General features: G+C 39.8%; 1 protein-coding gene across 1 annotated transcript; it reads right to left on the bottom strand.

The window, feature by feature from the left end:
- Positions 1 to 11: 11 nt before the first annotated feature.
- Positions 12 to 27823, bottom strand: baiap2l1b (BAR/IMD domain containing adaptor protein 2 like 1b). The gene is made up of 14 exons (XM_031730103.2): positions 27484 to 27823; positions 25380 to 25455; positions 25052 to 25138; positions 18537 to 18598; positions 17085 to 17156; positions 16093 to 16227; positions 11635 to 11787; positions 11274 to 11426; positions 10291 to 10405; positions 9388 to 9604; positions 7014 to 7076; positions 5930 to 6149; positions 892 to 938; positions 12 to 811 (listed from the first exon to the last, which is right to left on the bottom strand). Exons 1-14 carry the CDS (start codon positions 27532 to 27534, stop codon positions 739 to 741), a joined length of 1524 nt encoding a protein of 507 aa, XP_031585963.1. The 5' UTR covers positions 27535 to 27823; the 3' UTR covers positions 12 to 738.

Below are 27823 nucleotides of genomic sequence, written 5' to 3'. Positions count from 1 at the left end.
GAATAACAAACTGAAGAAATAGATCTTTATTTCCATACAGCAATTTTTGTTAAAGGGTGTAACTGGGTCAGGGGGGGAAGTGCACACACTGATGGTTTTGTTATGTGTAGTCAATGAAGCACTGATTTCACCGATGAGGTGATTGTAACATCTTGTAAGGACAGTTTGAAGAATGCAACAGGTAACACATTTTGCACTAAGTATGAATGTGTCGTTAAGGCAGAAGTGCAGTCTCCACGCTCCCGTAGTTAAGCTAGATGGACAATAAAGCATCTGTTGTGCAAATGTATATACAAGAGGACAAGTCACTGTACCACATCGTATCAGTATTAAGCATAAACAATCATCTGGACCCGAGGTTGAAATGCAGAGGTCCTGTACAGTACTTTCTTCCACTGTCCTATGGCAACAAATGATTTCTTAACAGTCATTTCTGTCAATGAACAAGCAACAACATAATTCCACTACTCTCTTTGACCATTTTTATTCATTCATATCTTATGTGCAGGTCAGAATGTGGTAAGTATTTAACACCACAGAAGGGCAAAAAATAGACATAGAAAATATATATATTTCATAAATATACGTGGATCTGTTCAGTAAATAAAATGGTCCCAAAGTACTTCCATATCAGAGTTTATTTTCATCCAGATCAGGAGAAGCTGCTGGACAGCAAGATGACACAGGAAGTTTGACAAGGGTTTGTGGGAGTTGAGCGTGGGTGGAAATGTGGACAGATCAGATGACTGGTGCGGAGCGGTCATTGGTGACAGTTGGACGTAGCCTGACTGTGGCGAAAGGGTTCCCTCCCCTGTGAAAAATGCAGCAGATGATGAGTTTACAAATGAAATCATCAGCAAATCATCTTGCTCATGTTCTTATATGACTTACGCGAGGAAAGCGGGCGGGGGTCTTGCGGTGCCATTAGGCTGACTCGCCTGTGGAGGAGAAGCAGACATGTATACCGTCACATGCGAGTCACAAGCCCAACCAAACACAAAACCGTGACACATTTGCACTATTAATGCCTCGGCGATTTATCGCCGCATTTGTATTTACACTCATTTGATTTCTAGCAGAATTTAACACATATTTTCCACAGCCGAAGGATTGAACACACTGGACTGAAAACAATTTAATGCCTCATGTCACAAGACGGTGTGTGGAACCTGGATCTGCTGGAAATTCAAGTCTGTAGCACAATGAACCGTGCTAAGTTTTCTTATGACAAGCCACGGTGAATGCAAGTGTCTTAACAGGTGCTCTGTGCCTGGAGGGGTTCACCACTAAACTCCTTTAACAGATTTGGATCCTTATTAGATATTAACATATTTTTCTTAACATCACAAAACTCTTGCTTGCACATTTGTGACTTTGCATGAAAACAAACAACAAAAAAGTCATGACGATCACGTTGGCAGTATAGAGAAAAATGTACCCGAAACCCAGCTGTACAAATATTGTAAACACACACATGTGCACAAATGTTTATATGTTTTTAATAAGTCAAATGTGGTGACACATTTTCTTACACTGCAGTTTGGAAAAAAAACAAAAACGAAACCAAAACCTTTAAACAAAACTCCATGTTGGGTGAACAATTATGGAAATAACTACCTATTTTGTGGGCCTTGGTAGTGCCCTCCAAAATATACAACATTAATACTTTCCATAGCCCCGAAAAGTGATTGGTTGTTTTAATAAATAAGATCATGTTACACTACACCATTTACTGCTCACTATAAACTAAAGGCAGCTGTAGTAATTGAGTAATTTTTTAACACAGTAGTGGTTTTATAAACTGTAGTTTGCTTTTGTTTGCCTTCCTGGTAACATCCACTGTCCTGGATTTAAAGTGCCTTCTGGCCTTCAATCTGCAGTACTCAACAGACTCCACAAGAGGTCAGTAGTGGACCAAGTGAGCGACATTCCTGTCCAGGGCGCTTCAGTCTTGACACTACCCATCTTATTTCCACAGAGGCCCAGCAGTTTCATAACTTGGTTACCTGGACTTCAAAAAGGAACAGCCTTTATTTAAAAGAAAAGTAACAATTTATCCTCCAAATAAGATTCAGTGGAACTTCCCTTAAACCAGGTCCTGGATTAAGGTTTAATATATCCAGTACTAACACAGAGTCACAATATGCTAGTGGACAACACAGAGTTCAGTCAGCTATGAGTATCGGCTTCCCTGATACTCTTACAGTTCAACTTTCTCTGTAGATCTCAATCTTTCAGATCATATTCTCGCTCTTTCTGGATCTACACTCTATTCATTCCTGTTAGTCGTCAACTTATCTCTCCCACACCCAAACAAACCAGTGAGGGCGCTTTTTTTAAAACTCGTAATGACAGAACATTCCAGAAACCCTACCTCCCACTACATCTCTCGTCTTTTTCTCTCACCTTTCCTTGTCTAGACCAACCAGCATCATTTAAAAACAGGCTTTGCTGATACAGACTCCAACCAGTTTGTTGACATCAACCAAGAGAAAGAATGTGGAAATACAAATAGGCTTTAAGCCATAGTGCTATGTAAAAAAAGAATTATCAAAAAACAGAGAAAGAAAAATAACCCAAGAAAAATATCTAGTTTATACCAACAGTGCCAAGAAATTTATTCAGAGGTAATTACCTGAGATAACCACACAGACCGATGCAGTATGAATCATTATGGCAATAATATTCATGAATGTTCCAGCCCCAAGTTGCTAACTAGACACGCATGCATAAACATGTGCGCACACCAACACACAACCTCAGCCGCCCACTTTTTTGCCGAGTATTATAATCTGCTGTAGCTGTAGAGAACTTTTTCCCACACGCGAGTCTATTCTGGGATGCTGCATATGTCTGTGTTTTGAAAAGTTATGGTAAGGGTTCGTGAGTCACTAGGAAGGAATAAACTTCCCTGGAAGTGAACCCTGTTTATCCTGGAAATGGTGGGAGACATGTAAAGCAGGAAGGAAAGGCAGGAGGATGAAAAGAAACAGACAGATAATATCTGAGTGATGATTGAGTGAAAGAATGATTGGATTGACATTGAGGGACGGTAGACATCGGGTTCACCCGGAGTGGAATTCCACCATAATGCCGAGCCAGTGATGGAGACGCGTGCCGGATGTAGACTGATACAACTGACAATGGACACAGACTAACATTTGGTCCCACTAGTGTAAGTCAGCCTGAGGCCCTGGCCAAAGTGACTGGTTAATAATAAATGCAGGCAAGAAGGAGAAGAGTATCTCCATTTGCCACCTGACCTTTAACTGGGTCAAACATCAACCTAACAGAATAGCCACGGCGGCTGTGTTTATTTTGTTTGTGTTTTGTTGGCTTGCCTGATTTTCCATGTACAGTTGTGGTCAGAAGTTACACACACTCATGAGCATAAATGTCATGAAAATTTTAGGCTTCAATGATTTCTTTCAGCTGTTGGAACTTGTGGAATAGTTGTACAACATATTTGACAACTTTAAAAACAAGAATTGGTTGAAAAAAGCTGAGGTTTATTTTGAATTTTCTCTAATCCACACGAGGCCAAAAGCAGACATACAGGCTCAAATATATACATGCACTCACTTCATCTTTTAATAAGTGGTGCTGAAAGTTCTACCTGACATGGTTAAGACGTATTAAGTTAGTGATTATGATTGACTACAACTGTTAGTGTGTCTTTGCAGCATCAAAAGAATTTGTTTGACAGCACTCATTAGATTGACCAATACTTGGAACAATGGGGAAAGCCAAGGACATCAAAACTGACTGACAGGGTGCCGACCAAGAAAGAAGCCTCTGCTCCAAAATCAACACCTTCAGGCTCGACTGCCCACATGGACAAATTTTTGAAATTCTTTCTTAAATGATCAGACGAGACAAAATTGAGCCGTGTGGCCACAACAACAAACCTAAGATCCCTGTACCAACTGACAAACATGGTGGTGGTAGCATTGTGCTCTCGGGCTGTTTTGCCATCAGTGGTTCTGTTACGTTGCACAAAAATGGATAATGAAGGAGGATCATCTCCAAATTCTTCAACTTCACCTCAACAGGCAGACGGCTGAAACTTGTACACAGCTAAGATACAAAAAGACAAGGATCAAAACTGGTTTTGGAATGAATAAAGCAGGCTAACATTAAGCTTCCAGAAAGACCTTCCCAATGCTCCGACCTTAACCATATTGAAAACTTGTGGATGATGCATAAAAGATGTGTCTTCGCCAGGAAATCAATCTAAATAAATGCTACAAAGAAGAGTGGTCAAATATCTAATCAGAATAATACAACCAGACACTTATGATGGCCATTTTTAGAAAATCCAAAAAACAAAAACAAAACAAAAAACCGCCCCCAAGAAATGTGTTCACAGGTTTGAACTTAAGTCGTTGCAGATCTATTCTGAAGGGACGACACAATAAGAAAACTTGTGAAGTGGGTCACACAAGTAAAGTGAAAACTTTTAGGACTGTTGAAAACATGATGCAAGCTACAGTTAAGGTTAAAGTCAACATGACTGTGCGTGAATATTCAATACATGATGAGCAGATATTTTTCGGTGTATGTGCAGGTTTGAATTCTACGTTTTGCATTGTAAACAAACGTGAATGTGCAGGAAAAGAAATATGTTCAAAGTCCACATCCAACTGTGGCTGACCAATATGAAAGGTTAAGTGCACAATTTATCTGGACAAGCAATGTGTAGCAAAGATTGTTGTAGAGCATACACAGAGCTTGTGTAATCATCGTGCAGACAGGTCATGCACATTTAACCCATATATACCACGATGCACGATTTACATCCAACCAGCAGAGGGGAACAAAAAGGCTTTCCTAGAACCAAACCACAATTTGCCTGCCATTTTGCATGGTATGCAAATGTAAGAACATTGGCAAGGGTAAGAAATAAAACTCTCAGAGATGGATGAAATAATATTAATATTTAAAAAAAAACAAAAAAAAAAACATTATCTGCATACAAAAAAAGCTTCTTTTATCAATACGTTTTGTGAGCATGGTATGCGTGCACCATCACCCTAGATGATAAGACTAGAGCAGCCTCACCCGGAGACCCATCATCAGCACCCTCGGGATTATCCTAACAATAACAATCATTACAGCTGTGTTCTGCTCACCCAAAAAACAGTGAAGGTGAGTCATGGGACTACAACTTTGGATACCAAGTCAGTTTTTAGACTCAATATTTATTTTATTTCCTCAGAACACCAAGGTGCATATTCAAAATGCATTTCAGGTTGTGGATATATTTAGCATCTATTACCACTTATCCCGTTTAGACTTATGCTGTGAATGAGATCTCAGAGGATGTGCATCAGAACCTACATTTGCAGTAACTAATTAAACTTTATACATGTCTCTCTCAACCCTGAAAAAGAACAGTCCCTCATTTTTAAATTTCATTTTGCTGGCAGACATAATTTGTCTTAAAAAATAAGACCAAATATTAGATAAATAATCCCATACTTAACTAACACTTCTCGAAAAACTCAAAAGTGTAAAACTGTCCTCGAGTCCAAACAATTTAATTGTTTTTCTTCATTGTCTACGTCAGTCGACACTCGCACTATATTGAAGTGTGGTCAGGTTTCCAGGACGCACATAAAAAGCTCATCTGACACCACCTACATACGCACGCACTGTCACTGGCAGTAAAAACAGTTGAGGGTACAGCAGCCTTTATGCAGCAGGTATCAGGTGAGATGTAGCCTCACAGTACCAGTCATATCACAACACTACGACAGTATGAAGGTCTGACAGAAGAAAGCTGGTCAAACTCTTCTCAGACCTGATCTAAGATCAAATCAATCGCTTTTTTAAGTCACGGCTTAAGTCTACCAGACTCGGTGGTTCGCTTTTTAAAACACCGACATGTCAGACAAACAAGAGCGCACAAACCAAATCGCCAACTGACCGTGCTGTGATCAGACGAGGAGGCTACAGAGGGCGTGGGGGAGTGATGGTGATTGCTATTTGTGGTGATGGTGCTGGCGGGCGAGGTTTTGTTGTTTGTGCTGCGTTGCGGGGTGTCGCTGTAATCTGCTGGGGGGAGAACCATGGTTGCCTCGTCTGTTTCCGTGTCCTGGTGGTGGAGGTTAACCACACTTCTGCTGCGGTACGGGGCGGCGGGCTCACTGCAGAGGAAGAGGAGGGCAGTATAAGAGATGGTAAAAGAAGTGAAATTAAGTAGCTACATAATGAAACTCATCACAAGTGAGTCTCCAGGCATATGTGAGATTATTGCATTTTCATTTTTAGCGGTTGCATCATGGGTTAGGGTTACCGGCTTAAATGTTGACGTTAAACTTATAGTTAAGCGATACACATTGAATGTGGCCAATTTAAATTCCTAATGCGGACAAAAGAAGAGGGATGTGCATATCTGTGTGTTCTGTCCCCAGGTTCTGGTTATAGTTTAAATTTTCACTTTCCGGGAGTGGTGGTAGTAGTTGGCTGGCAGCCTCTCTGTGGGAGGTGCCGCACATTAAGATCTAATAAATTAATCCAACAGGGATTAGTCTCTTTGAAGAAAAAGCCTGGAGTCGACTCTGAACCTTTTCTCTCTCTCTCTTTCATCAGCAGCAAAATCTATTCATCAGCAAACAGCATCCTGTTTCCTCATATTTTGCTGGGCTTGCGTGAAAAGTATCATTTTTGATTCATTAAATAAAAGAAAGAAAGGGAAAAAAGGGCTCCACAGGATTCATTTGATCACAAATTACTTAAGTTTTATCAGAGGCTTTGAAACATTTATTATGTCAGGAACAACACAAGCATCATTTAAATAAATAAATGAAAAAAAAAAACAGAAATAAAAAACAAAGACAGAATGCTTAACAGCAGGAATCAAAGGTTAAGGAATGGGAACATCCTCACAGAACTGTAAAGATTATCACTTCAAGAGGGCCAACTAGAGGAAATACTTCCAACAATACAGCTGGCTGCAATATGAGACCTGCAGGTCTGTGTGTGTTAGCTGGAATGTGGCTTCTACTTACCTGTTGTTATTCACGAGTGTCTCAGTGAGAGCACGGCAGTAAGATGAAGGGAACCAGCCCCTCCTAAAAGAAAGAAACACAGCAGGCAACTTAGAGAGGATTGCATCAGCGGTCGTTATCAGCTCAGTTGAAGGACTCTCCAAGTGATTGGTGAAGAGCCTGCCTGCACTGCCCTCTCCTGAGCGGCTCTCTCCATCTCTTATCGAGAAGATACAGAAACCAGATAAAGGAGCAGGATCCGTTGCAGTTGCCTTTACTGTTGTACACACAGTCTGAATGTATGCCTAAGGCGACTATGCCAGCAAACAGGTTGAATCTGTCACTTGTTATTTGCAAAGAGGGAGAGCATTAAAGTGTGCAACTTCAATCACAGTTTTGGTTTATTTTGAAGGACTTCATCTTTGACAACAAAGATTTCAGGCTGAGACAGGTTATTTTCCATCAAAGGAAACCGATGACGCGAATGAAGAAAAGATCTTGTGGACAAAGTCTTCTATTGAACCCGTCGAGGTGCAACATAATAGAGTTTGTGCGGAAAGAATTTGATTTTCACTGATTTAATAAATGAGTCACGACTGAGCCAGAATTTCAGAGACCTGTGAGGTTTCAGTGGCAACAGTTTGAGCCCCCTCACACAAACACACACAGATGTCTAAATGAAACCTGACTCAAAACCCCCCCAAAAACATAATGAAAGACTAAAAATTTAATTATTGCAAAATTAATTTCTAAACACTATGCTAAAAATTTCTTACCTTAATCAAAAAATTGATTATTTTAGTTCTGAAACACATTTGAATTTGGGAAAAAACAAAAAACAAAAAAACAAAAGCAGCAGCTTCTCCCTATCACAAGTTTGGACCAAGGACTCCCTGTCATTGTATTATGCTAAAAGATTGCTCCTAATCAGTGTTTGGTCAATCTGCCCCTCCCTCTGTGTGGATGAATGTTAATATTTGCACCAACTTGAAGATTAGGTATTTCCTCAGTGAAGTTGCAATAAAAAAAATAAAGAGTCAGGACCTACTGGAAAATGCATTTCATGCAGTCACACTGAATACATTTTTTGTTTATTTAAGGAAAAGTTTCCACAGAGAACCCGTGCTTGTTTCAACCATAACTGTTAACGCTAGCTGCTGAGACTACTTGATTTCAGTCAAGGACAGTTTACAAGTACCGATTGTCAAGAGTGTACACTACTAGCTGTTCCTGGAAAAGAAAGCTCAACTCTAATGATTGTGACTGGATAATAAGATAGTGGACAGAATTTATTTAGGAATCATGCAATAAAATGCACACACAGAGGTCAAATGTCATTATTTGACAAATGCTGCTCTATTACCAGTTGATTTTTCACTCCCTGGAATTAAATTTATCTCAGCCCTGCTGGAATTCAATCTCTCAGTCCATCAATAGAGTCCATATCTGAAACAGTCCTGGTGAGTTGCTGGGATACAGTATCAAAGCTGATATGAGACAAAGGCAGAAGCCCAGCGAGAGAACCAAAAGCATCAAAGCCGAACCTCCTGTGGAACATGAAGCCCATCTTGTCTGATGCTGTGCTCTGATAAACATGACGATATACACTTTTTAAGCCTTTAGGCGCTTCAGCTCGCCCCACCTGCAGCAGCGAGGCATCAAGACCAAAGTTTTACTTTGTGTCAGCCACATTTTTGAAAGCTACTCAGAAATGATTCTTTTATGCCCTTGATCAATCTTTCTGGGTATATTTGTAATGTAATTTCCCTTGATAGCAATAAAGATCAAACCCGATGAATGATTAAAATTCAAAAACACATTTTCAAGGGCTTCAGATCAAATCCTTGTCTAAAAAGTCACGCACAAGAGACCTGGGGAGAGTGGACTTGGTTGGTGCCTATCTGTGTGGGGGAGCAGGTGGTACTCTGAACTTCTCCCTCCACCTCACTCCAGTCTGCTATCGTACATCCCACCCTCAGGCCACATTTTACTTTGATTTCCTTATCAGTGACTTTTCCAGCACAGGCAGCACTTGACAAGCCTGGAGCTGTGTGTGCTCATACATGGTCAGCCTAGCAATCAGGCGAGGGACCATCTGGCCAGTTAAGACAGTGAATTCCACCTCCTATTAATCACCTGATTCTTAGGAGGACGGCATGAATTTTTGACAGAGGCAGGACGAAGAAGGTGATGATGATACAGAGTTCTTGTTACGATTTAAAGACATTTAAAGTCAGCTGACTTACATCTCAACAGTGACTGCACGCGTCACAGATCTAATCGTGCTCCTATGTACAGCACAGTGTGTGCACAAGCCTTCCCCCATATCTGTGACTATAATTTTTCATATCACATATCTGTTCTGTATAAATTCATCACACGTAGTTAGACTCACTTTCCATCCTTCTCCATTTCACCATACATCCATCCGTCTCTCTCGTCAGGGATGAGCAGGACAATGATGTCTCCCTCATCAAAGCTCAGCAGTGTGTTATTGTTGCCCGCAGTATGGGGAAAGATGGTGCGCACACGTGGTCTCTTCACCATATTGTTGAGCCCTGTGGCGACAGAGACAGACCTGGCGAGATTGCTGTCCTCGCCGTTCCCGTGGTCTGGGAGAGAGGAAGGAAGTTTAAAAAGAAAGAAAGAAAAGAAGCAGAAAGCAATGTTAACACAAGGCACGATTAAGAATATAAAGGCTTGCTAATGTGGTCACAGTAGCTGCTGTAGTTACTGACCTTGCCTAAAAGTACTCAACAGAAAGTGCAGCTGAAACTAATGACATTACAATTACAGCTGCTGGATTTAGACATAATCTAATGTACAAGATAAACTTAAAGCATGACCTGATAGATAAAAAGTAACTGTGACAGCAAATGTCTCTAGCAGATTAGCTGTTGACATATTTTACTCTGAACAACAAATGTCAACTTCATGGTCATAATTCAGGAGAAGTAAAAGGGCTGGCAAAGTCAGTAGGACTGTTTCTCTGGGAACCCAGCACATAAAGTCATGACAAATTATCCAATGACTTTTGAGGTAATTCAGTGCCGGGCTAACCGACCGAGACATCCACATTTATTTCATGCAGCTCTTCATGGAATAAAATTTTCTAGCTCAGAGAAGCAAATGTCATTGTTCCGTGCAGGATAAAGGAGAAACACGTTTCAGGAACAAACAGATGGTTCTTGCATTACACCTGCAAGAACAATCTGTTTGAAAAGCACAAACTTGAGGCCAGAACAGCACAAAGCAAAGTGCTAAATGAAAACAATTGTCATAGTAACAGCCGCAATACCTGTGCTGTTGCTTGAAGGAGTGGTTACAGTGGTGGGGTTGTTGTCCTGGTTGAACATATTAACCAGACGGCTGGGCTCAGCTTTCTTAGGTGGTGCCGGGGGAGTAGATATGTTCTGCCACAGTGCAATGAATGAAAACATGAGCGAGTATGTTACTTTTCTCCTTTTTAAAAAAAATCAAATAAAAAATTAATGAATTTCTGTCAAAACATGCAGGTAGCAGCAGCCTCAGTAACAGCTAAACAAATGCCCAAGAATTACTACCCTAAGCAGTTAGAAAATTTCACGTCTAACAGACAAATGTTCATCATCCAACTACTCCACCAAGGCAAAAGTCGAGGTCTGCGATCACTGCCATTATCATTATTATACGTTTTTTTAAGCAAGATTACATAAGTTGCCAAGCTTCCATGAATCCAGGTGGAAAGGTGAAGCGTAGGCAGATAAAGAACCCATTAAACTCTTTGGCTGATCTGGATAATATTTTTTAAAATTGCAAAAACTGTCCTTGGGAGATAAACTCTGTGAGTATCCTTATAATTTAGTCTGAACATAGAAAGATAAATATGATTAAATATTCAGTGTCAGCACGGTAGCCTCAGTATATAAGGTACTTCTACAACCTTGACATGAAAACATCCTACACCCTGGGAGCCCCGTCACCAAGCATAACATATTCATTGCAGAGGCTACCTGCAAATATGACTTATCAGTTTTTTGTTGTTTGTTTTTTTCCTGTTACTTTTCCCCCATTTGACAGCAATGCTAAAAAACAACCTTGTACTTAACAGGTTAAATATTGTCAAGATTGGTAAGCAGACCTACAGAGAGACACACTCAGAAATCGTCGCTCTGAGGTAAGTTTCCATTACGTAGTAATGATAATTTATCTAAAAAGTACTACAAAAAACATAGTACAGTATGAAAGACAGCAACACATGTAGCACAAGAACAAGTCTTAGGATTGTCACTTTGATCATACCACACTGTGTCGTGACGGGGACGGAGAGGGCATTGTGATGGGAACTGGCTTACGCAGCCCTTCAATCATTGACAAAACACTCTCGGGCATATTGGTGGCATCTTTGCACTGGTCCTGCCAGGTGCTCAGCTTTTCCGACAGTATGTCTCTGGCCTATCCAGCAGTCATGGAAATAAGAAAAGATATTAAAAGAAAACATGAGTAATCAGTAGAAGGAGTGCATCATTTCTATCACTATGGCAACGTGATACATTGAGGCTCTAGAGATTGTGGGTTTTGGAATAAATTCTTCTGGCTGAACCTTGCAATATAATATGACTAGAGTTTGATTCCAACATAATAAGAGCAGGACTTTGTCTACCTTGTCGTGGAAGGAAGCGAACTGATAGGTTAACATGCAGTGTTTGTCCACAAGGAAGCAGAAGCGTCTCTTCTCCTCCAGCAGAGCCTCCTTACAGCCATCGGCGATGAACAACTGCATGTCCATCTGTCGGCTTGCCAACGTTTCTAGACACTGCAAACATGCGTGCAAGTGGACATTAAAAACCATGGACAACATTCAATTTGTTTCGTGTACAAATGCACATCTATGCACACATAAGTGAAAAGATGATAAGCTTTGAACAGATCAGATTCAGCAGGTCTGAACTGTGTTGTGCCTTCCAAACAACCACCTTGAATAGATCAAGGTCTTATCTTGCTATGCACATGGTTTACAGCCATTTAGACACAGTCATTGTTGAGCCACAAAGAAAAAAACCCAACAAGGGCAAAATGTATAAAAAGAGCAGGGTTCCTTTGTCAATATTCTAATCTGTGTTGTGCAGAAGACAAGTATTATTAGTTTAGATCTTATTTTATTGACAGTCTGTGCTGTATTTGATGTTTAGTGAAAGGGCAGAACAGTAGGGAGGGCTGCATTATCTACACTGACAGTCTGGGATCGTAAAAAGGTCAGAAAGCTACTGAAAGGATTTGATGTGTCCATGTGTCCATGTATGTGGGATCCATGCAAATGAACCAGATATTTAAAATATTCAGTTTCACTTTCACTACTCTAGTAAATGCTGATATCATTGAAATGTAATGAAGTGAACGGTGTTAGAACAACAATCTGAATGAAACGGCTTCTTCTTTTTTTTTTTTTTGGGGGGATCAAAATTTGTGGGAGCCATTTCTCATCCAACTGACTGGAAGTGTCACACCTGTAACGGCTGTTAATGCATTGCACACACCCTCTCTATTCAGCTCTTACAGCTCTGTCCTTGGTTGATAAATCCTCAAATGGCTGAAGGCTTTATTTACCACAAACCTGTGCTGGGTAAAGTGCATTTCTAATCCATGTTATTCCCAAAAACATTCTGCACGTAGAAAAGTGGTCACTATTTGGTAGGACCATATCAGTAAGTTAAAATGCACAATAACATGACCTCATAATTAAAAACCAACAATACTGCTTATTAAATCACACAAAAAGGCAAATTAAACATAAGTTCTTCTGCTTATCTAGACCATGAACAAATATGGGGTAATTCCGTTTTCCCCTTTCCAAACAGAGTCGCTGGTCTTCCTGACCAAATGAAAATCTTCCTGTTTGTTTATGCTTTCGTGTCAGGCTCAAACGTATCTATTTAGATCTGTTGATTTCCTCCATCGATACACAGAAATCCTGATAACAGGCTTACCTTTGTGTCTGTATTTCAACAAACAATCATATGCAAATTTCAGAAGCAAATACTCACAACTACACAAGTAAGTGCAGAAATAAAACTCTTACTAAAACGGTTCTTGTTACTGACCAGTTGTTCACTTGTCATTTCTCTGTGCCTCCGTTTTGTTTCAATCAAACCCTGTGAGGGCACATTTTAATGCAGCCGTTTAAGTTTTTAATCTTTTAGTATCATAATGAAGGATATAATAAAATATAATCAAGCACAGCTAGAAAACTAATGGAGACCACGCAAACACAAATGCATTAACTGACTTCTTGAGTACATTTTGTGGATTTCTGAAAAGCACCTGCATATACTTCTACATTACAGACAGATTATTATACAAATTTGCAGTATTTTGGGAGCGCCATTTTCTGTTGCTTCTACATTGTGGTTTTTCTGACATGCGTTACCTGTGCATGTAGAAAAACTGCAATGCACAGTCTTTTGTAGGTGAGAAAAATAGAGTGAGCAGTACAACCCGCATGATCCACAACACTGTTATTTCCAACAAACTGATTAACACTGCAAGAAAAAGCAGAAACACTAAATTCAGTTAGATGAATTGAAGTATTAATAACTCCACTACAGCACATGAAACTTTAACAAATCATTCTGTGTCTTTTGCTAAATTTAAGGGCAGCACAGAGAAGGAGAAAAACAGAGAGTGAATATTGTTCCACAACCGTGGCAGTGGGTGGCAGAATTTCTACTAATACTAGTGGATGAGGGAAAAAGTAAAAGGGGAGTGTAAATGCAGTTTCGACACACACACACACACACACACACACACACCCTCTTAATCACTTTACATCTGTCAACACCACAGTCACCCTGTTGCTATGGACAAGCTATGTTTATCCTGAGAACTACAAGGTGAGGGAGGTAAGAGTATTGCAGAGGATGGCAACAGATAACCAAACAAAAAAAAGGAAAAAAAAAAAATTACACACTTCCCCAACAGATGATTCTGACTTTCTGCTCTTTGAGGTTTAAGAGGCTTTGATACAAATCTCAATCTTTGCTATCCTTGTGTACAGAAAGTAAAATGTACAGCAACTTTTTTTGGGAGAGTCTTTTAATTAGGTGTCTGACAGCTGTGACAGCACTCCCAGTTCATTTATTTATTTATTTTTAATTTTATCTTCTCCGTCTTCTGTCAGATCCTTCCCTGGCTTTGAAGAATCTTTGGTGTCTGGTGAATCTACTCCTGTAAGCTCCTGTCTCCAAGTCCTGACACACCGTCTGCTTGCCAGCCCAACTTGGTGTCTGTTGGATCTCTAAATCCTCATACCTGGCTTTAAATCAGATAAGTAGGCACAAGACTTGCGACTTGGTGGGAAGGTGAGAGAGCAGTAAGGTGAAAAGGAAAGAGGAAATGAAGCATGGTAAAGTGAGAGACAAAGGAATGAGAAAACAAAAGAATGAATGAGGTGACAGAAGAATTTATAATAAGGGACAAGAGGAAGCAAGCCTGAAATTTCTATGAAGCCACAGGGCACGTGGAGTTCATCATCAACTGTGTTCACACAGAAGCTTGGCTCTAAAACAAGCTGTAATTTCTTAGATAATTTAACTTGCTCTGACATTTCATGGTGAAAGCAAAAATCCAGGGCTGTAACTAACTTGTTTAAAATGTAATACAAATGTGAATCAATGTCCTTGGCAACTTCACTGAGCTTCGTGACTCTATCAAATGCGTTTTGACTAAAAGTCTGTAACCTAACCCAAGGACATTTGGCTTACTATGATATTTGACAGAAAAACATCAAATACAGTTCCTTACATGTATCATTTTTAACATTAGTGCTTAAAAAAGTACTTAAAAAGCTAATCACTTCTACTCCAGCTCCTCGTATGCTTTCACTAAAAGAGACTACTGTACGATTCAAGCTCATATATCTCGTAAAAATAAATAAATAAATAAAATGCACAACTTCTTTTGCTTCTCTCTCTCCTTTATAATAAAGAAAATAATTCTGGGCAATGACAAGTCAAGTGTAGGCAGAGGCAGAAGCTAAAGCCGAAAATAAAATCAAGTATTTATGTTAGTGCACTCCTCTATTAAAGTGTGAAACTCCTTTTCAGGTCTCCTTCTCTTTCTTCCTTTAACTATGCAGTTTATCAGCCTTCAGTAGAGTAGACCTTGGTGACAAAACACACAAATCTTTAAATATGCAAAAGACACACACACGCACACGCACACGCAAAATAAGCTGCCTGGCAGGATCAGTGGTAGGCAGGTTATGCAAGACTTTAAGTTGGTATGCTCATAGGTCGAGGTAACTCTGAGGTTTAACTCATTTGCACTTTCCACTTAGCAGCGTCACTGCCAGGGTGTGGTTGCACCATGTAATAACAGAGTTAACCTGTTATAATGACTTAATATTCCACAGTGATTAATCGAGATCAATGACGTAAAGCACCTGAGGTAACTGTGACACACGAACAGATCACGGGTAAGATGCAGTACCAACAGAGAAATGGTCATAATTTAAAAAGACAATAAAAGCACACTTCTAAACCTTTTGGCCCTTGTAAAACATTAAATACATAACAAGACAAAAAAGTGCAATAAAGTCAAGCACAATAACCTGATGTGCATTGAGATAAAACTAGAAAGGGAGCTCAAGTTTCACATTGGATCGACAATAAAGCTTAACATCTCCACTTCTCAAAGAGCGGCCTGGTTAACTAGCGTTTCCTAATCAAATGTCACTTCAAGTTGCAAGTCTGTGCAGATATTTCTATAGCCTGAAGAGTTGGTGCTTGCTTGCTTGTTTGTGCACGTGTTTGGCAACTTTTACAAGTGGACATGCGGGTAGAACAAGATGGCGTAAAGGGACCTTGTGCAGGTGTATTCTTGAAGAAGATAAAAGAAGCCAAAAAAAACCAAACAAACAAGGAGCTTCTGCACAACTGCACAGACCAGACGCTTCACATATTGCCAGTAACTTCTGCTACTCTGGCTGTAAGTTTCAGGTGTCAAGGTTTGTGAATGAGTGTCGTTATATGAACACGCCCACGTGTGTCAAAGAAAGCGCATGTGTGTACGATGTGTCATGTGTCTGTAGGAGTTTGGTTTTTGTTTTTTAAGTTAGTCTCACCTCGCTTTCCTTGTTCTCGTACTTGTTCGCATTCTTGCCTTGGCTCTTTCTCCTCAGCTTCTTCAGGTCTGCCTGGGACTTCTCCAGAGAATCTTGCTTCATCTTGTGCTCCATCTGGTATCTTTTAAATGTGGCCTGGATCAGAAGAATGATTCATGTAAATGCTGCAACACCAACCTGATGAGATTTGTCAGAACCATCTTGGGTAGCAGAAATAAGGAGAAACTGTGAACTTTAAGAATAACTGGATGAATCATTTGAAATTTAAAAATGGTGGTGAAAACTGCCAAAATATATCCATAGTCAAGTTTGCAGTATATCCTGGATATATTAAAAAAATCTTCCAGTACAAAGTCATGTTTCACACCATGCAGTAAACTACGCAAGCTGATTTGCAATGTAAACCATTTGCTAAAACATCTGTGATGATGCGTTAGGCTGGCTCCATCTGCTATATGGCACTAGTGCAAAGTGAACAGGAGAGAGAAATAACTTGGTTTTATTACAAATAAAACGTAAAGTGTGCTTACAGCTACCTCTGCACAGTCATGCAGATCCATTTACAGAGTCAGAGCACCAAACATCACTCTGAAAGAGCACAGACTTGCAGTACTGCAGAAAATAGACCCTTTTTTGTCCTGTGTTGTGCTGATAATAACTCTTTTAATAGGACATATGCCCAATTCAAAGACTGAAGTCACAAAAAAATTCCTGCATTGTTGCACAGAACGAGATTATAGTTCATCAGGTGTATAAAAAGGATTGCTTTTCATATTTTTCGACTCAACACGGTTTAAAAACCATCATCTACGTCCTCTTTACCTCCTGATCCTGTATTAAAAACCGATTCAAAGGCTTTTATTCCATTTTATTTTTGCTTCTCCCTCACTTCATGTAGTTGCTGAATAAAAATGTAAAATGTAACACAAAAGCCAGTGATAACAAAAATAAATCCAAACTTAGTTGTGGGCACACAGAAAAAAACTACTCACTGTCATGTATTTGACATCCATGTCAGTCTTTCTCTCCAGCTCAGCTATTACGTCTCTGTGGAACCTCTTAAACTTCAGGTGAAGAGGAGGAGGAAGGACAATAGAGAAGAGAGGATAGGAAGACACACTGGTTATTATAAACTTGATGGGTGGATGGAGGGCTACAGTTTGTCAAGCTTTGCTGTCAGCAGAAAACAAGGAAAAATGCTGCAAGTCTCATGGAGAAAAATGGCGAATGATCATTTAAAGTGTATCGGTGCGGGGGCGAGAACCAAGTCCAAGGTTGCGCTTATGAATGAGTCAGATACAAAGCGTGGGAAAGCCTACAGTCTTCTCTCAGTTGCTCTCCAGCTCTCTCCCTCTCATTAGTGTGAGGGAGTCAAAGCGCTCCCCTTGTTGTGATGCTGTGTCTGCACCCACACACAGCAGATCAATGATGTGGAAGATCCCATCACAGAAAACATATAGATGACCACAGGGACTGTGTAGTATACATAACACATAGTCATCAGACTGACTCTCTGACCTGAATTAATGCTGAGTCATAAACTCGAGTCCATTAACAACTGAGCCCACCCACTGATGCTGTTAGCAACAATGTCTCAGAAGGGTGCCTCCCAACTTTTCTGCGTCATGTTCATGTTTTCTGGTTTACTTTCAGGCGCTAGCATTATTTATTTGCCCAAGGACAAAACTTGTGCAACATTCAATAAAAATAATGCACCCAACATGTTGTGATCTTTTAAAAAGGTCTTAAACATCTAAATTTTAAGACTGTTTGTGTTGTAGTGAAATATGATACATAAAATTCTGCAGATTTTTTTCACTTAAAATATCCGATATTTGCAAGTTCCAACAAAGCGATGGCGTCTTTTTCCATGCTACCTAAACACAAAGTGAACTGAAATTTTGCAACCTTTACATAATAAACATTTACAACATGTTCTTCAAAACTGAACAAAAGATTAATAAAGTAGTCTGTGCAACTGTTTCGTGGTGTTAGTGTGCTAAGAGCGCACACAATGCTCATACTTAATTAATCAAACTGTAACTGCTCCAGCTGGTACAGGACAGGACATGTTAGGACCTGTTTGTTCTCAGCAACGAGATAAAGCCACAGCTGCTCCTACGACCCAAAGCCATTTGTTTTCCTTTTGTATCTAATGTTTCATGTTTTTCTTGCTCATGATGCTACTTCAGGTTTTGTAGGTGGGTAGGAAGATAAGGTGGTGTCTATCAACAGCAGCAGGAGGATGGAGAGAACTGTTTGCTGACAGCGCACCACTAAATGCCGGTTAGTGAATTCCACCTCAGTCTGAGAAACAGGTTCAGAGAGTGAGACAAGCATGCGTTTGGGAGAGGCAATGGAATTAAAGATTAATTAGATAACATAAAAAAACAAAACAAAATAAATATATGTATGCATTTGCAGAAAACATATTCAAGACTCACGTTTTCCTCCAGCTCAAGATGAACGTTCCTGTGGACCTCCGAGATTTCTGTCAGTACTACACCTGCCAGGTGGAAAAAGAAGGGAGGGGGAAAGATGACATACAGGTTAATGCTATAAGATGGAAAGGTTTGTCTCGACTGTACAGAAAATCTTTATCTAAAGATATTGCGCAGCAGTGTACAATGATAGCCATAATGCACAGCACAGACAATATCCTATAAGCCTGAGAGTATCTGCAATAATTTTTTCAACCAAAAAAAAACAAAAAGTAGCCAGCTACAGATGTGATGTAGGATTTCCTTCACTGGCATGAAAGCACAATCTATATGGAGCCTGGACCAAACGGGACCACTTGCTGCTCAGGTATTAAAAAAGAGCTCAGATGGCAGGCTGCCACAAATCATAACCTGTTACTCCTAAAAATAATCAAATTAGGATTACGGCGCACAATACACAGCATAATAACTACATGGTTGTAGAGCCAAGCCAAAGTACAGTAGTTTCATTTTAAGTCACTTTATGTTGGTGTGTGCCCACATCCCAGAGAAAAAAAATTGTACTACCTCTTCTTCTACTAGACAAGTTAGAAATATTTAGGTGTTATTACTTACTTTAATTAGTTTTAAAAGTAATTAGGTAATAAATAATCAAAGTATTGGCAGCTCCACTGAAGACTGATTTCCCTTTAACTTCTTTGCATTCAAATACTACTGCTTAATACCCAAAGCCAGGCATTATGCAAAACTAATAGCAGTAACTCTACTAACAAGAAAGGCTACAAACTGTCTTGAGTCTGGTTTGCCGTTTACACACATGCACCGAGGTTTAACGTTTCTAGATATTATTGATTGTAGGTGCACGTGATCTTTAACCTGCCAGCTCACTGAAACTGAGTCTGTGCCTATTTTGTGCCCACGAGAATGGTCTACCCAGGCAGGTCCCAGCTCGTCTAACTCAAACGGAGTATCTCACGCAGTCAAAGAATCGGCTTTTTTCTGCTGTGCTAGATGTGAGAAAAAAGGACAACTGAAGATAATTTCTGCACTTCATTCTTCTGACACTGCCAAGAGTTCACATGCAAAAATGGCTTTTGTAACAGACTGCCTTCTGGATAATACTGCTCACAGACTGAAATCTGCATGGGTGTGTGTGTTTGGCTGGTGCAGTCCTTTGATAATCACCATTTTCAACACCTCTCAGATGACGGGTAGACAGAATAACAATGTGTGTGTGTATAAATCTGTCTTGGGCCAATTATTGTAATAACTTGTGTTTACACAGATGGTCACTTTGGTTGTTTAGCCAGCATTCTTTATCATCTTCTTTCTGCAATAATGTCAAAACAGATAAACTAACTTGTTCAGAAAATGAATAATCTGTGTGCAGTCTCATGAACAAGTCATTTGTAAGACATCTTTAGTTTACATCCAACAGCAATTTAAATTCAAGATAATGCTCAGCATATGTCGGGTATATTTTCTGTTTGTAGCATAGATGTGGGATACATCAGTGGATTTGCCAACACAAGATTACAAGACGTTCAACAAATATTCAAACGTTCAACAAATGCACGCTGCATTTTCTCCCACACTGAGCATTTTCCCATGGGTGCTGATTCCCATGCAGCTGCAGCCAACAAATACAGCTGTACTGTACATATAAGTATTGATAATGATGTAACCAAAAGCCACTGTAGAGATTCAGTGGCTTCTGCATCAGGATACAAACACCTCCAGTTTGTGTGTTACAAACAGACAAGCTAAATCATCATAGAATAAATACTTTACTCATCAAGTCCTCATCTAGATTTGTTATTTGTTTAGTTTACAGAGCAGTAGACCCATACTGGAGCACATGGATCAGTAGGAAAAACAGCACGCACACCAAGGTTTGAGGAAAAAAAAAAAAAAATTGCTGTCGTCTTTCAACTGTGTTCTGACGTGCACAAATGCACTGCGCAAATCCTTGACAGCCTTTCAATATGCCTGCAGACACTCTGAACTGTACATTCATCAGTATGTAAACACTGCCCTTCCCTGCTCCATCTTTCCACACCTTGCCTGCTCCACCTTGCCTCACAGTGAGACTGGCTGCTGCAGTTCAAACAGCTCAGCAGATTAAGACTCTGCTCATCCCAGTAAATCTGCCCTTCGACAGAGGAGAATAAAAGAGGCTGAGGGGTAGCGCAGGCAGGGTAAGGGTGGAAGGAAAAGTATGGTAAGGAGGTGAATAGTGATGCAGAAAAAGGTACTACAATAAGTATAAGAGAAGAAATGACAATGTAGTAGTGCTGGATATGGCAATACACAGCAAAAGAAAGAAAAAGAGTTTAGAAAGGCTATGCTAGATTTAAAATAAAGTAGGGCCCAGGTCTGGCCCAACCTTAAAGTCCCCTCATTTTACAATAAGAATAATCTTAAAAATGTAAACAGGTGTGGTATTGAGTCAAACACCAGGCAGACTGGTTTATATGTAAGGCGTATAAGTCGAGTCATAAACATACCTCAAAAAATTCAGAAAATGATGTCATGTAAATGTTTCATATTAATAACTGCATAAAGATTGCGTCACAGTTTCTTTCCAGCAGTTCTCACTCATTTGTTTATTGTTGCACAGACCACACAAAACGTTGCTCGGCAACAGGTGCACTCTTTTGAGCAAGGTGTGAGGGCAATAGTGTGTCATTATGAGGATATCTCTAAAAGCAATGTGCCATCATTACCCAACCAAAACCACAGAGAAACCCAGCCAAACCACCATCGATTTAAATAAATCCTTTTTTGTCTCTGATGAGATACAATTGTTTTATGTCCCACACGATAGTGAACTATGTTCTTTGTCTTTCGTAATTGCATATGTTGAGACAGATAGGCAATGTCTGTGTTTGTAGAAGTGCTCAGTCTTCACAGAGCCTTTTATTGCATTTTCCCAGAAGCCTGCAAAAAAAAAAAAAAAAAAAAAAAAAAAAAAAAAAAAAAAGGCCCACAGTTCTTCCGCCGTTTTTGACTGTGGACAAAATAATCCTGGCATCTATGAGAGCCACCTGACACAGCATGCAAACATGCTTGGATTATGTAAAGTGGGCCTGGTGCCATTTGAACACTAGTCACTGTGTGTGTCTGTGTCCACGAAACATCTATAAATACCCTTTTTGCTGCAAAAGGACAAGATAGGAGGAGATTAAATTCTTTGGGGACAATGAAATGTGGCACAGTCAAGATGTCTTACAGGCTGTTTGCTGTTCCAATTTTTAGGCAGCAGTTTTACGGTTCTTTTCACTGTTCCCTGTGCATTTCTGTTTCTAGCATCAAGACTAGAAGTAAAACGAGAAGACGTAAAGAGCAAATTCTAAGCACGCTCTAATCCTATTGCATCCGGACAACCTGGTCTTCACATGTTAATTCTTGCTCTTTGTTTGACCAAACGTCAGAAACCTGAGCGTTCGAATGAGGAAAAAAAAAAGGTTGACATTTGAACTCTGGCAGAAGTGGAGGGAGAGATAAAGGAAAGGGGCGGGAGAACGAGGTGCACCGGTGCTCTAATGCCTCGCGAGAGTATCTGGTTTCTGGTCATCTGTCACTGGAGCTCATGTTTCTTACAGAGCAGCTTCACTACAAGCATGAGCAGCCTTGTGATGAAGATGTGTAGACTTTAACGCCACATTTATGTAGAAGTTGTCTCCCTAATTATTACAACTTAAAACAATGTCTTATGAACCTGACAGCAACTCACGACACAAATTGAAGATCTGACTATTTATAGAGGTGTGTAGTACAGACTCCAAGTACAATGCATTTGGGTCTTCAAGCCTAGTTCATTAAACTAGATGAGCACCCACTGCTCTACATAATCCAGCATAATGACTCAGAATAAACTGATCCGTCATGAGATCACACTCTGCCTCACATGAGGGGATTAGTGGGTATGTGTGTCCACATGTCGGAGGTGAGTGTGATTCAGTCTGAGCATAACAACAACAATCTACATAATAGTGTTTTGTGATGCTGATGCTGTGTCTAGGTCATCCCATGGACGTTTGGTTTTCAGAAAAAGAAAACTCATCCCTTCGATTTGAATATTTAAACAAATTTAACACCCAGTTTGGTAAAAACAGCAATAAAAAAAAAGACTTTAATTGACACTTAAAATAATAAGCAGCTTGTTTGTGTCCCTCCCGTCATTTCCTCTCCACTTCCTATTACAGGAAGCATGGTTCAAGCTGTGCTCTTCACAACAGGACAGTACAGAAGATTTATAGCTCTGATTATGATCCTTTCCAACAAAAACTTGTGGACACATGTGGACATAATAATCAGTTTAAGCCTACTTGAAACATTTTTTAATTTTTTGGGATGAAAACAGCAGCCAGCCTTAATCCACAGGAGTATTATTTCAGAACATCACCTGCACACAGAGCACATCTTTCAGCCAACAACTTGCAATTACTGTACGACTGCAACTACATATTCTTTTTATTTTGAATTAAAGGGAGGATTGCTTTTTTATGAATCGTTTAATCACCCGTCTATAGGCCCGAAGCATCAAAATGAGAAATAAAATGGGTAATTTGAGAACATTAAAACTATTGGTTTGAGTATTTAATCTTGAAAACTGAGTTTATTACAACAGTTTTTGACTGATTAATTGGCCAATCATAGCTGAGATCCTACCAACTGATTATGTTTGCAAGAAAATGCATGCGTACAATGTGGCGAGATCACAGATGGTCTTAAATTGCAGTATACACATGCTCAGTCTGTACACAGAATAATCTATGGTATGTTGACAGGTTCATCGTTATAGATAAACCAATCAAAATGTTTTATATCAATATTGTATTTTTGCAATTCTAAACCAGCCTTAAGGATGCAAACTTCAGAAGGACCTGTTGCCACAATATTTTATGGTAAAAATTTGCCACTGTGAATTCAAGGAGGCTAATGAGGATTCAAAGGCTTACTTTTCTAGCCACTTGCCAAGTGTGCACAGGGTGTTTCTTTTTTTTTGGGTGGAGTATCACTTTAACTGTGCCAGGAAACTGACACCAGGTGGCACTTCCCATTGTGCTGCTAAATTTAATTAGCAGTTTTGCTACTAATCAGCAGGGGAGATGAGAGGCGTACAGTGGTTAAATCAAAGTGTGACACTAGTGACAATGACTTAGGATGCCAGACTTCTTTGGACTACAAATTAGCTCAGGGGAACCGAAGCCTGGGGAGTTAGAGAAGAACGAACATAGGACGATGAAAAAACAGTGTATTCCCAAGCCTATCACACTCAAAGTAATACATAAAAATCACAAGAACTGTGCTGGAATTAATCAGTGGGTAACTTCTGATGTGTTCGAGCTACAGCGCTCCCTGGGTTTTGTTTTTTAGTGATAAAGAGAGGTTCAAACATTACCCTGCTCTCTTTCATCATGAAACAATAAACCGGGGAATAGCTGTTGTTCCTTTCATTTATTTTTTTCTAAATTAATTTTAGTTATATTGCACAAAGTGTCTTGTGGATATCTTTTGCAAACTTCTGATTTCTTATGAGGCTTTGCAGGTGTAGAGGCAAGGCTGTGCTTCATTGTCTTATGAGATGGGGCTGAGAAGGATTTAGACCAGCGACTGAGGGGCATACATATTAACTTGCTTTTAGCTTGTGATTACTGGGTCATGTCATTGACTTGTGAATAAATTAAATGATCCATTTCTCACATTTCTCAAACTGATGCACTTTAGAACTGGCAAATCCTGCTAAATTGAAAATATGCTCCCGATCAGCAAGATCAGGAAAATTTAATTTAAGACTGTAAAATTCACTTCGTTAAAACTTCAAATCTAAGATTTCTAAAATGGCAACTAGCACTGAATGAATTCAGCTCCTGTGTTCCTCACAATTATCCCATGTTTACACACATATTTAGAATGAAGCTGGTGATAAACATCTGATCATTTTGTGAATAAATCTACAGACATAACAGATGCAATGGAGTGAAGCTTGTGAGCTACTTTAGGAAGTCAACGCGAGATGCACTGCATTATTCACGTGTAACATGCCTGACTATCCTCACGTCATATACCCAACACACCCTCTCAATTCAGCTTTGTCTTGTTAAGCTGGAGAATCTCCCATCTTTTCCCCAGACCTACAACACTTCCTGCTCTTTCACCCAAACCTGCATCTACCTGTATACTCACAAAGGCCACTTTCCTATTGCTCCCGCAAATCAGTGTGCAACACATACCAAATGACATCGACCACTGCAGAAAAAAAAAAATGTCACTCAATTGAGGTTTTCCATCAACTTTAATTAAACACCAATCTATCTGCTCTGGCTGAGGATCATTAAATTATCCTTAAACTATTATTAGAAATGAAAAGACTGCCTTGGGAATAAAATACAAATGAATAAATTAGAAAGAACAATGTTTTTTGAGAAAAAGGGAGCTGGCTCCACAGTCTGCAGATTTCCCCCAGTTTATCCCAGTGGAGAATCACAGGACAGATCGACTTGGAAACTTACCTAATTCTCTGGAGACAGGAGAAACTGCAGCATTCTCCCCAATCTTAGTCAGTGCATCAAAATACAACTTTCCTGCCAGGGTCATTGCTGGGAAAATGATAAAATTGTCATTAATTTTTGTCACAGTAGCCCCTAATACCCTCTGAACACCACAGAGTAACAAATAGCCACATTATTATCCAACCTGTCTGATCCTTCCTCCAAAATGGCTAACTTGTCCTTCCAGTTAGCCATGTTTCATTTCTTAGCCAACTCTAACTTAATATATAAACTCTGAATCTTTTAATAATGTAATAGCAAAAGCAAAGAAAAAAAAAAAAAAGCTCACCTGCCACTGATTTCTCATAGTTCTTGCCCAGGTTGACCAGGTTCCTCAGTCCTGGGTTGAACTGTTCCATTACAGTCTAAAGGGGTTGAGAGAGAAAAAGGATTCACTGTGACTGTCAAACTGACAGAGTGACATCAGACGTAAATAATGAGGCAAAGAATGAAATGTATGCAGTCACACTAGAGCCTGACGACAGTTTAAAGGAAGCTATAACCATGTCCTTCAGGCACACATTCGCATGCATGCACATAATGTCTGACAACTTATGTCACAGAGGCCAAAAATGGCTTCTGTGGAAACTTAAGACAGGGAGCAGAAAAACAACAAAGAAATAATAAGTGAGAATAAGAGAATGCGCAATCAATTAAATAACATGGGCGTGAAAAGATTTTTTTTTTCCCCCCTCATTTTCACACTTCACACACACACACACACAGGCTAATCTGATAAAAGTGGGGTCTCCAGTGATCGCCATCTTTTAATCAACATCGTGGAGTGGAACTAATCATGTCTTGGAAAAAATTAACTAATTTTCTGAGCTCCATTTTACAGATGTCAAGTCCAACCCTCTGATTAGTATAGATAGGAGAGGTCTTAGCTAACATGCACACACAAGCAAAACCTCCTTAGGACACCCATGGCAAACAATGTTTCATGAGTCTTGCATTGTTCAGCCACTTGTACGTCAGACATTTGTCAGCAGCATACTGACATAATGTGTAAGTAACAACTCCCTGCTGATACAGGCATTCATAAGAAATGACTCAGTAACCTTTCCTTTAATTTATAGCATCTAATAACGCATTAAGAGAAGAACTTGGTCTTCCATTGCTGAAAATCACACTGCGTTTTAAAAGTCCATGAAACATGTAAACAGCCAAATCGTGTTTATTTCCAATAAAAAACAAACAACTTGCCACTAATTATTTAAACAGACTATTTTGGGAGCCTTGTCTTGCTTATATATATCAATGAGCCCGAGGTGATGGCTGCCAAGGAGCTTGCTGTATAATCTTACCACACAAAACACACAGCCAGTTAAATTATTAAACCTGGAGTCTTTTTCCTGCATTTCACCACGCCAATGAGCTGTGGGGGCAGCCCCTGGAGGAGGCCGGTGGATAAGAGCTGTTTAAAAAGGCTAAATGCATGAGAGAAAGCTTCTTGCCTTCTTTTCCTCCTCCTGCTTTGAACACAGTCACCTTTACTGTGCCACCTGTGGCGTGCACACTGCAGAGGACCATTAAGTCAGAAAGCCTGGTGGGATTTGGTGAGTGCCACTCACGTTCAGTTAAACGTTTCATTTTCATTGGTTAGGTTTCTCTTTGAAACCCAATTAAATCATAAACTCAACAAAAAAAAAGCAACTGATTACTTATTAAAATTGCTTTAAAAGGAGCAGTTTCCCCACAATCCAAGATAAGGAGGAGTGGTAAATACCAATTCACTTGAAAGGCTTCCACTTCAGTAAATAAATTAAAGTTAATTAGGCTACTGGTTGGCACGGAACTACAGAACAGTCCAAATGATGCTGATCAACCACGGCAGCAATTTAATGGGAAAAGAGGGAAAAGGAAATGCCACTCCCAGGGTGGGGCTATTCTCTCAAAACCAGTGATTCAACTCACTAATAGGCAGTTACAAGCTCTCGGGAAGCTTCTAAACTAAAATAAAAAGTGCTGACAAAAATGCACTGAACTCATTAACAGTGCAGGCTGAGATGCTGAGTAAACCAAGAACACAGTTAAAGCTCAGGGATCCTGAAAGAACAAGACCCCAGGGTAGGATAATCAAGTGTGATAATAGTCTTTTTTCTGCTTTAACACTGTCACTTACTTGTGATAGTGTCCATAAGCTAAACATATATCACCCTATAAATTCTGCTGTATTTTGAAAAAGAAGGTAAACTACTTAAAGGCGAACGTCCAAACAACAAGTAAACTTTACTGCTAAAAAGAAAAGAAAAGAAAAACCTCATGAGATCCATGAATAAAACCTGTTAGACAACAGGTTGGTAAAAGTCAAGCTGTAAAGTTGAACCCGAGGCACTTCTTTCCTCTCGCACCTGTTGGGTTTCCCACCTTCATAGGAAAGCAGCACTTACCTTGTATGTACTTTCAGCGAGCTTGTTCGCCTCCTCCGCGTTCCTCGACATGTTTAATGTAGTTCCCTCGCGACGCCCGACAAAGAAAATATTATATTTTTAATTATTAATTGACTTATTTGTAAGAAAAAGAAACTACACCGATACCAAACACCCCCTCCCCAAAAAAAAGGTCCAAGTGGGAGCAGTGACCAAACCTACGCAGACATAAAATTCCTCATAGCCAGCAGGAGACGTAGGGACGCACAGCAACAATAAAGAGAAAAGTAACTCCTGTGGTGGAGACTCGAGCTATCTGTTGCTGCTGCCGCTCTTCGTGTGAGCACACACTCGGGGGGGG

The sequence above is a fragment of the Oreochromis aureus genome, linkage group 4, assembly GCF_013358895.1.
Source record: "Oreochromis aureus strain Israel breed Guangdong linkage group 4, ZZ_aureus, whole genome shotgun sequence".
Classification (NCBI taxonomy): domain Eukaryota; kingdom Metazoa; phylum Chordata; class Actinopteri; order Cichliformes; family Cichlidae; genus Oreochromis; species Oreochromis aureus.
Note: the sequence above shows the minus strand (reverse complement) of the source record. Positions and strands in the feature narration are given on the sequence as shown.